Here is a 13,528-nt window from a genome sequence, read left to right on the forward strand (position 1 = left end):
TTGTAGCCAGCTGCGAAAGCAATGGAGCGGGAGCTTGGAAGGGAGAAAGTAAAAGGCAACCTCCTCCCCTCCTTAGCAACCAGCGCGCCGGTGGCGGGCGCGACTGTGCATAGCTAACCATGACGTCACACAGTTGCGATAGAACGAGCGCGCGCGCGTCGGCGGTGGCAGCTACACCGCTGCTCCTTCGCCAGACGTCTCGTTGCAGTCAAGTGAGTGAGACGCATGGCTCCGAAGCGGCCCAGTGATTCTCTGCCAAGCGATTTGGGGTAGCGGCAGTGGTTTGACCACAAACAAGGCTTTCGCCAAGCACACTTTAGAATTTCCAAAGTGTCTTCTGTATTTTTGGGGTAAAGGAAATGCGCAGTATCCGTATCACACATCTCGGTGAACACCTGGACCAGAGGGAAGACGCATAACTGCCCTCTTAGAACAGTGGACACCTCAATCGTGCTTTAAGCTACGTGTCAGTAGTGACAGACGTTCGCTGCATGCTTTGGCATTGACAAGGTTGTGCCCGGAACGCTGCCACCTGCCAGGGTGGCAGGGTTGGTTGGGACTTTAATGTAGATATAAAGACAAGCGGGAATTTCTTACCACTTATGCGAGAGAACATCCCGTTCTTGTCGCTCGTAACGGCTCTCACAGCTCTGACAACCTCGCGAAATACTTGCGCAGACCTCGTCTTTGAGAACCAGGCATTCGTGCAGCAAGCCGAGCATATATCCATCTATATCTCCGTCCAGAAAGCTTCCTTAATGACAATCAAGAACTGTTAGTGGAGTGTTTCTTGAAGAAGGAATAGGTGTGAAAAATGACAAGTTGTCTGCAATTACACATGCATGTCTTGCTCAAATTCTTTGCCTCAAGCTATCGAAAACCTGAAACAGCTCATGAGCTGCGCTCATATTTTGCATTAGGAAGTGACGTAATCGTGTGCAATTTTTGTGTACATATGTTCAGTGGAAGACGCTAGCCACATTTTTGCAACCCAGAAAGGAAATATTGATACAATGCTTCAGCAAGCGTTTGTACGACTAGGGTAGGGACACCACTCGCTGTTGGCGTGGGAAAGAAGAGGCTCATTGCGGAGGTGCTTGAAGCTGCGGAGCACACAGGGACTCCATGCGGGTTGCTCGGATCGAAGAAGAGAATGGTGTTGGCTCCACCCGCAGCCAAGGAACCTGACCGATATTTGACTGCGGCTTCCACTATCATCGATAGGGTTACGAATGTGCTTGAAATGCACTTCAATTCACCTAGTCTCAATGACGAGATACCCAATTTTTTTTCTCTACTGAAATGAGAGCATATAGACATCATGCTCGTGACAAGCTGAGCATTAAGAGAAACACAATGGTACAATCGCATTTAGAGAGCTCTCTGCAGTCTCGTTGATAAACAACAAATATTTGGGCTTGTTTTGAAGGCGACAAGGGCGAAAGGCAAAACCTCAGAGAAAACTATTTTCAGAACACTGAGCTGCGCCTCGTGCCTTGATGCCCGTGCACCGTGCGCCTCGTGCCTTGATGCCTTCTTTGGCCTCATTCACTGAAGCGCGCGACCGCAACAAGGCGCCGCCGGACATTGAACTGACAGAGTCCGGAATCTTTGCATAGTGTGAGGGCTCGTGCTCAATTTCGCTGTTGCACCGAACACGGGACTTGTGATAGAGATGTTTCACAGCTGAAGTGATAAAAAAATTGGTGGTGTTTTAGCTTGGTTAAGCCTAGCGTGTCCGCTAAAACTTCTCACTCGCTGCCGAATGGGTTTTCCGTGAACTTCCCCAGTCCACTGAGCGAATTACTTGGTTAGTCCGTCTTTCTGACTCGGTTTCAGTCGGCTGTTCTGGAGCACGTTAAGGCAGTGGCTTCGTTCACGGGTCGTTGTTGTAGCTTCTCCGCTTCTTGTTGTCGTTTGGCGAGCCATTCTTCCCGCCGCTCAGTGGTTACTGCGCTCGGCTGCTGACCCGAAAGACGTGGGTTCGAACCCGGCTGTGGTGGTAGAATTTCGATGGAGGCGAAATTCGAGGCCCGTGTGCTGTGCGATGTCAGTGCACGTTCGAGAATCCCAGGTGGTCGAAATTTCCAAAGCCCTTCACTACGGTGTCCCCCACAGCCTGAGTTGCTTTGGGACGTTAAACCCCTATAAACCAATAAACCAAATCTTCCCGTTCTTCGGGCGTCTCGGCCGCACGTTTGGGCTTCCTCGCTTCCTTCTCAAGTTCTCGGCTTGTCTTTTACCATGCTGCGACTTGGATCTGTCGGCGCATTTTCCCGCAGCCCTTGCTCATGCCATACTGAGTACGTACGCTTGCAATCCGCCTCTTCATCCATTGTCCATCTGACAAGCGAGCGCACGCTCACAATCGCACTTGCAAGCGAGTGCAGCAGCGCGCGCCACCGCGGAAAGAGCTCGGCGCATGTGCAGTGAGGCGCATAGCTGCGTGATGACGCCAGGCCCGGCGATGCGCAGAAGACTGGCGCAGCGGGGGCGACGGCGCACGGAGAACACCTGTGGCTCCGCGCAACCGGTTGCCATGGAAACGGCGCATGCGCTGATGTGGCTTGGGTCTGACCCGGCGAAATGCTCAGCATATAGCGTAGTGAAGCTTTCGCTTCAACGTTTGCACGAAATTTTCTATTATCAAGATAGCAAGGCTTGATATAACAATTCTGAACTATATGTTGAAACTATGGCGAAAACATGGTGTTGTGGAAGAAATGATGAGGCATAAAGCCCCGCCGAAATGAAAACTGCGGAAACAGATTATCAAATGCTGTTTACCAGACATCTTGCATAGAATCACAATGTGAAAGGTTAACACGACTAAGATTCTTGTAGAAGACATTCAGCAGGTCCCGCAGTCTGCCGACAGCTGAGGAGTGGTGACACCTTGTGATTATCCTCGCATATACCATGTGACCTCGTAGAGATTTGGGATGCCCGTAACGATGACGTCATTCACCAATTCGGACACTTTCTTTAGTGTGGCGATGTCACCTGCAACATTAATGATTTCAGTTAACTAAAGCCAGGAACAAAATTTTGTTCCGACAAACAATGTGAAAAATTCAGGCGATTACAAATTTAATTTGCGTAGCGTAGTTATAAAGTCTATTTCAATCAAGAAATCTCTCCCTGAGGGATGAATTATATAGTCTATGAAAAGCTAAAAGATGCATGGCTCACCGAATTGAGCCGCTGCCGTAAGGCTGCTGTTTAAGCACTTCAGTTCGATTTTCCTGCACGTTTAGGGCAATGAGGTGGAACCTCTACCTTTCTCAATGTACCTTAGACAGCGTCTTGAGAGAAGAAGATCTACTTAAGCCCAAGTGGAAATATCAAAGTACGATCCTCAGGTTCAGAGATAAGAGCCAATATCTTGAGACTTGAGGTTTTAAATATTATGTGGCCTGAAAACCACTAATAAGGTGGATTGGTGAGCTAGTTGGTTCATGATTGTATATACATGGTCTGTTCTGAAAGTAGTAGGACTCATTTTTTAAAACAAAATTTACTCAAGAGAATAGTGCAAACGATTACAATTTTTGAAGGTAGCACCCTTCCGCACCTACACTCTGCTGCCAATGAGTTTTACAGTTTTCGTACGGCTCCAGGAACGCCTGGACCGGAATGCTGTTTAGCTCCCTCGTCACGGCCTGTTGAACCACCTCTACCGATCCGTGATGTTTCACCTCGAGCGTCGATTTTATTTTCGGGAATAGAAAAAGTCTGGCGGGGCCAAGTCGAGGCTGTAGGGGGGCTGAGGCAGCGTTGCCGCCTTGTGCTGGGCAAAAAATTGGGGTCCTCATTCACATGATGCAGAAGATCCTACCGGTTGGCCTTTTCCTCCTCTGGCAACACTCCCGGCACCAACTTCGCGCACGCTTTCCTCATGGATAAGTTTTCTGTCACGATCTCAAAAACTTGGGTTTGAGGAATGCTCAAGTATTCAGCAATCATTCTGATACTCATTCTACGATCACTGTTAAGTAAATGTTTCACTCGCTACACATTTTCGTTGGTCTTGCTGGTCGAAGGGCGTCTTGAGCGGTCGTCTTCCTCCACTCTTTCCTTACCTTCTCGGAAAAGCTTGTGCCACTCAAAAACACCTGATCTACCCATGGAAGCGTCACCGTAGGCTCTCTTAATCATGTTGTGAGTCTCTTTGCCCGTTTTACCAAGATTTACTCAAAATTTGATCGCGTATTGCTGATCCGGTAAACGCTCGACGATTCTGCGTGACGAGACGTTTCTACAGGTGTTCACAGTACAAGCGACCTCCTCTCTTCAACGGCCGAGAGCCTACTGCCGATTTTCCCCAGCATTCCCAATATCCCCCTTCAACGATCCTGCACGCGCAGACAGCCTCTCGTCCGCCAGTTCGTCCAGGAAAAAATGAGTCCTACTACTTTCAGAACAGACCCTGTATTTCAGCAGCAGAGAGTGAACAAGGACGTTGAAGAAACTACAGACGGGGACGATGCTGTCGTCCTCGTCTGTATGTTTCAACGTCCTTGTTCACTTTCTGCTGCTCAATTATATTGAAAACGATTTTCATGACACTGTATATATTTATACCTGAACTGACTCACTACAATCCCACCGACGGGGTGAGTGCTTTTCCAGGACATATTCGCGTGAACTGATGACTAGAGTTCATACTGGTGTGGCACCACAGGGACAGGGACAGAGACAGACAACAACACAAGTGAGCACTTGTGTTGTTGTCACTCTGTCTCTGTCCCTGTCCCTGTGGTGCCACACCAGTATGAATTCGTACCAACTCGCCCAATTTTCAACCCTTTTGATGACTAGAGTCTGGAGTAACATTTCTGAAATTTCATGGGATGGTTGATGAGCGCATGCAAAACAATTGCGCAACGTTCGCTGCGTACTAAGGATCGCCATACTGACTTCATTGGTACAGTCTTAGCCAAAAATATACCGCCCACCGCGCGGGCCGAGTGGTGACGTGTCTGTCTCCCACGCGCGATTCGTGTGGAGGTGTAGAGGGAAAGCGTGAAAGGCTCTCTCGCTCTCGGGCGGGCGATGATGGCTGAGTTGTGCTGACTGGCGATAGTAAGTGCGGCGCTAGCGTCGCTGCTTCGTTCACGGCTCCTGTGCGAGGGCGCTTGCATCGATTCAAAACGCAGGCTCACCTTCTGCACGCGCTGTGCAAGAGGAGAATCTATCTGAAGCGCTCGAAGATAAGCGGCCTCTTCGCCAGTGAAGAAACCGAGCAAGAAAAGTCTCAAGCCTGATAAGCGCCCAGTGAAAAGCCGTGCGCTGCACTCGAGTCCTTTCAGGCCCCTTTTATGTGATTTGCGTCTGTTCCCAGTTTCGTTAGGTTTTCGTTTCACCCCTTAGCTTTACGCAGCCGTCCTTCCCCACTTACTGCATAGTATACACTGATGCCCTGCAAGCAACAAAACCAGTTTCTGGCGGCAGCTCGATGAAACGAATATATAACCCACACTGTTAGCTCCCTGCGTCATTCCACGTTTCTGATAAAATAATTTTACTTCACCGGCACTGTGGAAGGACGGCGTTCAATTTAAGCAGGTGAGCACGCTACTCACTGTCGGAAAGCTAAGACGCAACAAATACACTCCCACACTCTTGGCGCCCCGGCAAAGCTCCTCCACACCGAGGCGGTGGACAAGCCGCGGAGCGGTTTTTTACGAGCTACTGCCGACGGTCCAAACCTTTACTGCAGGCCTGTACTCGCTGCATTTGTAATGGGCACACAAGCCACTGAAGCAGAAGGTTCTAGCACTGGTTAATGGCGAGAGGGTGCACTCCTGCTTAACATGAATGCGAAACCCTGGAGGGGCTCAGGTTGACATGGATATCATACGTTAAAGTGACCCCTTTTATTGTGCAAAAAGTCTGTCACATCTTGAATTTCCTAGAAAAGCGCGTTGATTGGAATTCCCACTGAAATGAGACAGACTTGTTGAAGGCACTCACACAAGTTTCACTTCCAAGACCCTCAATTTTTACCACAAGGGCATTTCGCATTTTGAGGCACTGTGGCACAAGGTATTTCATGCCAACAGAGATTACTTGCAGGAATAAAATTCCAATGCATTATCAATAGTCCTTTTTCTTAATTGTCGAAATTGGAGAGCGCTTGTTTGGTTGCCTTCCAGGAATTCCAAGCCGAATCTTGTTTATTGGCTATAAAGATTACCACGACTGCTGCACACTGCAGTCTTACCAAATAGCTCCATGACGTCCGAGTCGGGTACATTGTACGGCGGGCCTGAAAAAAAAAAACCCAGTTTCAACACAAAACAGAAATATGGAAGTAATTTGAAAGCCGAAAGTCACTGTTTTGGTAATAAGAATGCAAAAAATAACGACGGAATGCATATGGGGCAAAGGGTGGCCCTAAACAAAACCACAGACAGGCAGAAACTAGGTGTTCTTTATTCTTTAGTTCGGTAGGAGGAAATTTTCTACTCTTAAACTATATAGTGCGACAAATGAGCCCGCAAATTACTGCTTCACTCTCCAGCGCAATGGCTCTGCCTAGCGTTAAAAACAACGTACTTTTGAAGATTCAACCGGTACACTATTGTAGGCAGCCGCCTTGATCAAGTAAGCACATATTTTCTTACGCCTCATCTGATAACAAAAATTTTATTTTATTTATTTACAGAAGACTGCTGGCTTTATTGCAAAGCCTTAAGCAGGAGTGGGTGTAAAATACACTTTGACAAAAAGAAAAACCTCCTTGAGGCACACGCAACTCAGCACACAATACCGAAAAAAATGAACGACGAAAAGAAACAACATTACACAATATTAGACGAATCTCGCGTCAAAATGAGCACTGGGGGAAAGAAAAAAAAGGAAATGTTGAATGCTCCAAAATTGTTACAAATTCCTAATGAGGTAACTTTCTACCATTATGAATAACGCAAATTGCCAGTCTAAAATATTTAGGCTATTTTATAAAAAGCCATTAAATTTTTTTCGAGAGAAACAGTGTCGTGGTTCCTTTTATATTAGCTTTAAAAAACGTCTCCGGGATTGAAAACCTTTGATATGACTGTGTGCTCTGAATTCTCAGCAGGAGCGTCCTCAAATGCGCCCCTACTGAAGAACTTGCCGACACGAACCTGAAATTATTGTAGAAGCTCCAGGTCATAGCAATGGTGCTGTACCAGCACACTTCGTTTTCTCACGATAATCAGACTGCTGCGTAGCTGTGGGCAGGTTACAGTGCAATAAATAATCTGTGGCATGCCGTAAAACGTTGACGGCGTGGTAGCGTTTTTACGGCAGAATCATTATCCTAAAAAAACCGAGTGCCAGTCTTTGGTGGGACCGCCGCTCTGACCAGTGATGTCTTTATTAATTCCTTATGTACGTAACTGGTTACCCTGCCGGTTCTGCTTAAGGAAGCTGGCGACAGCTTAAGAGAATGATCACTTACAACTAATTAAGCCTTGCTGTCTTAATTTCGGGCCCAAAGTATGAAGCGAGCTGAAGTTATTCGGTATTAAGCAACTGAAATGGGCGTTCTTGGACGTGAGCAAAATTTTAAGAAATTTTTTATATCGCAATGTACAACTAAAGGTATCAATGCAATTTACCCTAGTTTATTTTCCCGACCGCGACGGTCGAATTACTACGAAGGCGAAATTCCAGAGGCCCGTGTACTGTGCGATGTCAGTACACGTTAAAGAACCCCAGGTGGTCGAAATTTCCGGAGCCCTACGGCGTCTCTCATAGCCTTAGTTGCTTTGGGACGTTAAACTACATAAACCAACCAACCTAGTTTCTTTTACTTATTATTTATTTACACGTACTGTAGACCCTTTTTGGGCTCATGCAGGAGTGATTACGAAACATTCTTGGGGTACAGACACGAAGTATGCAGTCACGCACAAAGAAAGATGTTCTCTCATCCAAAGCACATGTACACAAATAAAGGGAGACAACTAAACATCAAAGTTAATGTACACTTTGCGTACCCTCCACAGCACTTTCTGGCAATTTATTCCAGTATTTCCTAATTCTCAAATTACCAAAATAAAAGCAATGACTTGGTACAGATACTGCCTGTAGCCTTACACTAGTCGAATAGAGTGGGTGGTCATTTTTTAAACTAGGTTGGAAAAAGTAGCAGAAACATCATCTCGAGCGAGCTAATAGGCATTATCTGTGCAGCGCATACAACGGGGACGAGAGGAGAGACAGACACAACGCTCGTGTGTCAGCGCTGTGTCTGTGCCTCTTCTCCTTTTGTCGTATGCGCTGCACCGATAATTTCTAATCAACATGCCTAAGCGTCTATGTTGTCAACTAAAAGGCACTTTGTCATTAAAAGTACTGTTTTCTTTCTTAGAAGCTACAGTCCCATGAAGCTCGGAGAAAAGAAATCAACCACACAGCTACCCGTAATGCAGATTTATTATTTAACGACTTATTAACAGGAAGGCAGCAGTTGCAGGAAGGCAGGAAGATTGGAGGAAAAACAACCGCACACGGGCACACAGGCACACCTGAGTTCTGGCGCCTCGTATAGCCTAAGTTCGTTTGGGACGTTATACCTCATGAACCAGACAACACCTCTGTTCTTGCCGGTGCTTTGTTCCCCATTTTTGTTTCCGCTTTGCCCAATGTTAGAGCAGTACACGAAATTTTACATTACACTGATCGGCCCTTGCATCGTCACCTGCAAGGGCCGAAGAAACCTAAAACGCAAGCCTAACTGCTTTTCTGCATCTGAAAATTCCTTTCCTAGTAAGCGACTTTTGACAATGAGCTTTCTTCCATGAACATATGAGCACGAAAACGTTAGTTGTAATCATACTGAAGTTATACTCTTCATGGGGAAAATTGGCCGGCTAGCAAGGTACACTTTATGTTTTTGAGAGAAAGAACACAGAATTAAAACACTTTGTGTCAAGGCTTTTAAAGGTAATCGATAAAGGAACATGAAGGAACGAGAAACATCGAAGAGATGGCACCGAGCGCAGAGCAATATAACGCTATTGTCCGCCAAGGGAGCCCTAATCCTTTCAGCAGGACATGCCCGGCACAAATTGTTGCTTTCCTTACCTGCGTAGCTGTTGCTATCGTGCCTTACTGTTGTGAGGATGTACATGTAGCCCGGCGCCAGGACAGATTTCATTAATTCCGCGTACCTGTAACGCAAGAAAGACGTTGTATGGGCAGAACATGGCGCCTAATGGCGTACTATTGGCCGCACAAGTTCACATAATGCGGGAGCGCGGGAAAAAAATATTGTGAAGCAGTCCCGCAGGCAAATGTTTTGAAGCTAAAGCTTCACTACGGGACCTCGGGCTTCAGTCGCGGACCGTACATATTTGACCTTCGAACGATCTTGAGCTTCGGAAGAAAAGGAAATGCGCATATCTGGCCCCCTGGGAGAGTGGACACCTTTGTCGCGCTTTAAGCTGCGAAACGGATGGAGCGGGAATTTGGAAAGCAAAGAAAGCCGCAGAACTGCCGTCTTGGAAGAGTGGACACCTGAATCGTCGTCTAAGCTACGTGGCTGTAGCGACGGATGAGCGCTGCATGCGTTGACATTGAAAATGTTGTCGCAGAAACGTGGAACTGAAACTATAGGTCGTCGGCATTCGTACTGTTCATTGGCGTTTGCGTCGAAAACGTTAAGGTGGAAAGCTGGGCTATTTGGTGTGTCATCATTAATTAAAAGACTAGAGCATGTAACTAGGACACAGACATAGAAGTTGCAGCGCTCGTCCTGTCTTCTTCTGTGTCTGTGTCCTAGCTACATGCGCTAGTCTTTTAATTAATGTTGTAAACCTTTTACACCGCGGTGATTTTAAGGAAACGAAGTGCGCATAACTGGCTTCCTGGGTTAGTGGATGCCTGAATCGCGCTAATAGGTATACGTGGTGTCATCAGAGAGAGATGTGGGCTGCATGCGTTAGCGCTCACAACTTGGTGGCAGACCCGCGGCATTGTTGGAAAAGGCTGCAGCGTTCATTGGGTGAGCAAACTCTCGCGATCAACCATTAAATGTCGCGTGCCAGGGTGGCAGGGTGGGTGCGCTGCGTATGCAGTGTCCGGAACACACTCAACGTTACAGACGCAGAGGCACTTATAGTTGCCCCATACGCGATAGCTTTCGCTCTCTAACCAGGTTCAAGAGTAGTTGAACCGCATCCTTTTTGAATGTCTGGTGGTGTGTGGGAATGGTCATGCTTCATCTCGTAACATTTACAGCGACTCGGTGGCGAGAAAGCGTCTCAATACTATTGTTTCCAAGAAAAATGCAGTGGTTACTTCCCTGCACATACCTGCTCGTGCACTAATATGAGATCGCCTTGATAACGCCTTTTAATGCCGCGAAAGATGCTTGCACTGTTTGCACTTGCACACACTTTACCACTCTATTTCTGACCCTAGAAGCGACGAAATTTATCTTGAATGATCGTGGTCGCGCCCAACCACTTCTATATTTTCCAAGCCTACAGTATTTGACCTTTCTGGTTTTCTCGAAGGTTCCCGGTGAGATTGAAACAGCATGCTGCTTAGAGCCGCGGCAATTTTCTTCTTCAACGACCGCCGATAGCTGCCTCTGCCGAGTAAATTTTTTGTTTTGGGGCACAAGTTAGCACAATAAAATTTGTCTTCGAAGCCATTCCATTCGCTTTCTGACTGCCGGGATCCCATCACCACCACGTGGAATCCTGTGAAAATGCGGTCGTCCATGTTCAGGACTCCCCCTTGGAGCCGAGACAAGAGCCTTCTTAGTGACATCCCGGCAGACGTGTCTCCAATTCATCCAGCCACCCACCGCCGTCGAAGCCGCGAGTGGAGTACGGGACGCTCGCGCAGAGCACCCGGCTTCTAATTCGACATCGGATATGACTGCCAAAGCTCCTAGGTTATTCTCTTTTTTTAAAGCCGTTTAACCACTGCCGTTAAACGTTTAACCACTGCCGTTAAATTTTGGGTCATTCGACCCAACGTTTAACGGCAGTGGGGGCGAAGATAACGAAGAACGGATCACAGGAGCTGAAATACGCTCTTCCAACTCTGCGCTTCCTGGCAGCGCAAGGTTTTCAGCTGCAGGGGCGAATTAACGGCGTTTCCTCGTTCTCTCAAACGAGTGACGTTGATAAAGGTGTTCGCTGTGCCTCAAAAACATGGTCTTTGCCCTAATGTATGCATTGACGGTAGCACCACCTTCGTTCATAATAAGGCAGCGCTCGCAGCATCTTCGGTGGTTATGAGTGGGCTCCGAGTATTGTGTAGAATTGATTCTTCATTATTTTTGAATGATTTGGCAGCGCACCTCCCGATTAAAGCACACTTCGAGATAACGCCTAAATAAAAATTTGCTGGGCACAACCTAGCCTTTCTCGACATCTGTTAGCCCTGTCTGTGACGCGCCTACCAGAGCAGCAACCATACGGGCATTACCAGCTGACACGATACCGACGGACGAACCCTCCGTAGCGGATCAAGAACCAGACGATGATCTGGAAGACGACCCCTCCCAACATAATCCTCAGACTGACTGCTCCCGCTCCAGAACAAAGGCATCTCCCATACCTCTTGCAATTTACTCTGTTCTATGTCTGGTACAGCACCTCATCCCCAAAAACTAACATCAACTTATGCTACGCTTGCGTTCTCATGAAATCCAGTCTATCTATAACTTTTTACGACTACCTGCTATCTTGCCTTCGCAATGTATGCCCTACCTAAGCCCATTTCCACAAGAACGCGATTATACCGCGCTTGTTCGGTGACTCATAATGCTCTTTCGCTCCCTCCTAAAGTTACACCAATCATTTTTCTTTCCACAGCTGGCTGGGTTGTCCTCAATTTAAGTTGAGCTCTTTTTTTTAGCATCCCCGTTTCTGCCATGTACGTGAGTACCGGTAAGATACAGCTGTTATACAGTTTTGTCGGGAGGGGAGGGGGGACATTGGTAAACAGCCATTCATGATCTGGGAGTGCCTGCGGAATGTGCTCCACCTCCTTCTTATTCTCCTTGTTACGTGCGGGTACGAGAGTGAAACTACTTGGGCTACGAAACAGGATACGAGCGAGGCTACTTAGGCTACGAGAGCAGCCCTAGGTAGCCGTCCAGGTCTCTGAATGCCGTCTCTAAACCGAAGAAGAAAGACTGGAGGGATCGTGTCTCATGCCCTCACTCCTTTCCTAACTGGAATTTCGTCTTTACTCAGTGTAATGTTTTACCTACAAAACCCAGTCCACCAATAAGCTACGATGACGGCTGCATCGCATCTCTGCACCTGCATCCTCAGAACAGAACACAACCGTCCACAAAGAAGAACTATGCCAGCCACGCATCCCACTGACCAAGGCGGAAGCCACCAGTGGAGACAATCACAAACGCACACCTAGCTAAGCCTCTATCACAGGCGCCTATTCCTCCTCTTCGGGTACCCCGATGCTTATCCCGCTATCAGCACCCCCATTCACGCTTTATCACTCACTCTGGGTGTGTCCAATTCCACTCCGCGCCCACTCCCGTATACCTTGCCCATCGTTCCCCTCAGACTGCCCTGACTGGCACTAAGCAGACCGAGCAGAGACGGCTGTTCGAGCCTACCGGTGGTATAACTGGCCGTCAACAGAGCCATGGACTGAAGGCCCTGCGTAGGAAGAGGAGCAGAGAGTACCGCTTCTTCCCTTTTCTTTAGGGCACTCTTTAAGCTGCAGCTTTTTTTCTCCTTTTCAACCTCGTCACTAAGGCTTCCTCTTTTGAGAATACAATCTCATTCTTGAACGTATTGGTGAGCGCTATCAAAATGCGGAAAATGGACGAACACACAGGACGAAGCATTTTTTTTTCTTTTTCCTTCATTCTTGTTAGCGCCGTGCGTTCCTCCTTGTTCTGTGTATGATATGACGTCATTATGTGTGTATAGTCAGTTTTCTTCAGAGATTAAACAGTTGTTAGAAAGCGCTTCGTCCTGTGTTTTCGTCCCTTTTCCGTGTTTTGATAGCGCCCACCAATACCTTCAAGATTGTATTTCCAACTATAGCCCCAGTAGTAGCTCTTTTAAATATAATCTCAACTGAGTGACTCACCTGTGGCGCTCCTCCTGAGATGCCATGATGCACAATGAGGCACGGTCCCACACCACATCCATTGGGGCCGGCGGGGAGCTGGAATGCGGATGTCACGGAGAGTGAGGTCGACTATTAGAAAGGTGTTATTTGCAATTTTTTTCCGCTTGAAAGTGGTGGCGTAGCAGAAGGCATAGCAGAAGGTGGGGCAATTGGATGGTTTTTGAGATAACATGAAGGCATAAAGGAAATGGTTGTGTACACTCGTAGCCAGGCAACCAGTTAGCAATCACGGAAGACACATTTTTAACGTTTCGAAAACCAGCTCGGATTAAGGAACTCACTTTTTAACTTAAGGAAGATAATTCGGCGCCTCACCAGGTAGAGAGCCTTCGAATCACAATCACACTGACAAAAACTAAGGAAACACACACGCACGAAGGCGTGTATGCTTCCTTCCGCTTGA

At 47.4% G+C, this 13,528-nt stretch overlaps 1 protein-coding gene across 1 annotated transcript in view; it reads right to left on the reverse strand.

Annotated features, from left to right (window-relative positions):
• Positions 1-2,779: 2,779 nt before the first annotated feature.
• Positions 2,780-13,528, reverse strand: part of LOC149334660 (thiopurine S-methyltransferase-like) — a 46,409-nt gene continuing 35,660 nt past the window's right edge. The window contains exons 5-8 of the mRNA XM_089556299.1: positions 13,084-13,161; positions 9,082-9,167; positions 6,227-6,271; positions 2,780-3,003 (exon numbers count right to left, since the gene is read on the reverse strand). Coding sequence (XP_089412425.1) covers positions 2,903-3,003; positions 6,227-6,271; positions 9,082-9,167; positions 13,084-13,161 — 310 coding nt within the window. The 3' untranslated portion in view covers positions 2,780-2,902. The remainder of the gene's footprint in view (positions 3,004-6,226; positions 6,272-9,081; positions 9,168-13,083; positions 13,162-13,528) is intronic.

Source organism: Amblyomma mixtum, chromosome 8, assembly GCF_055824585.1.
Source record: "Amblyomma mixtum isolate Tamu chromosome 8, ASM5582458v1, whole genome shotgun sequence".
Classification (NCBI taxonomy): Eukaryota; Metazoa; Arthropoda; class Arachnida; order Ixodida; family Ixodidae; genus Amblyomma; species Amblyomma mixtum.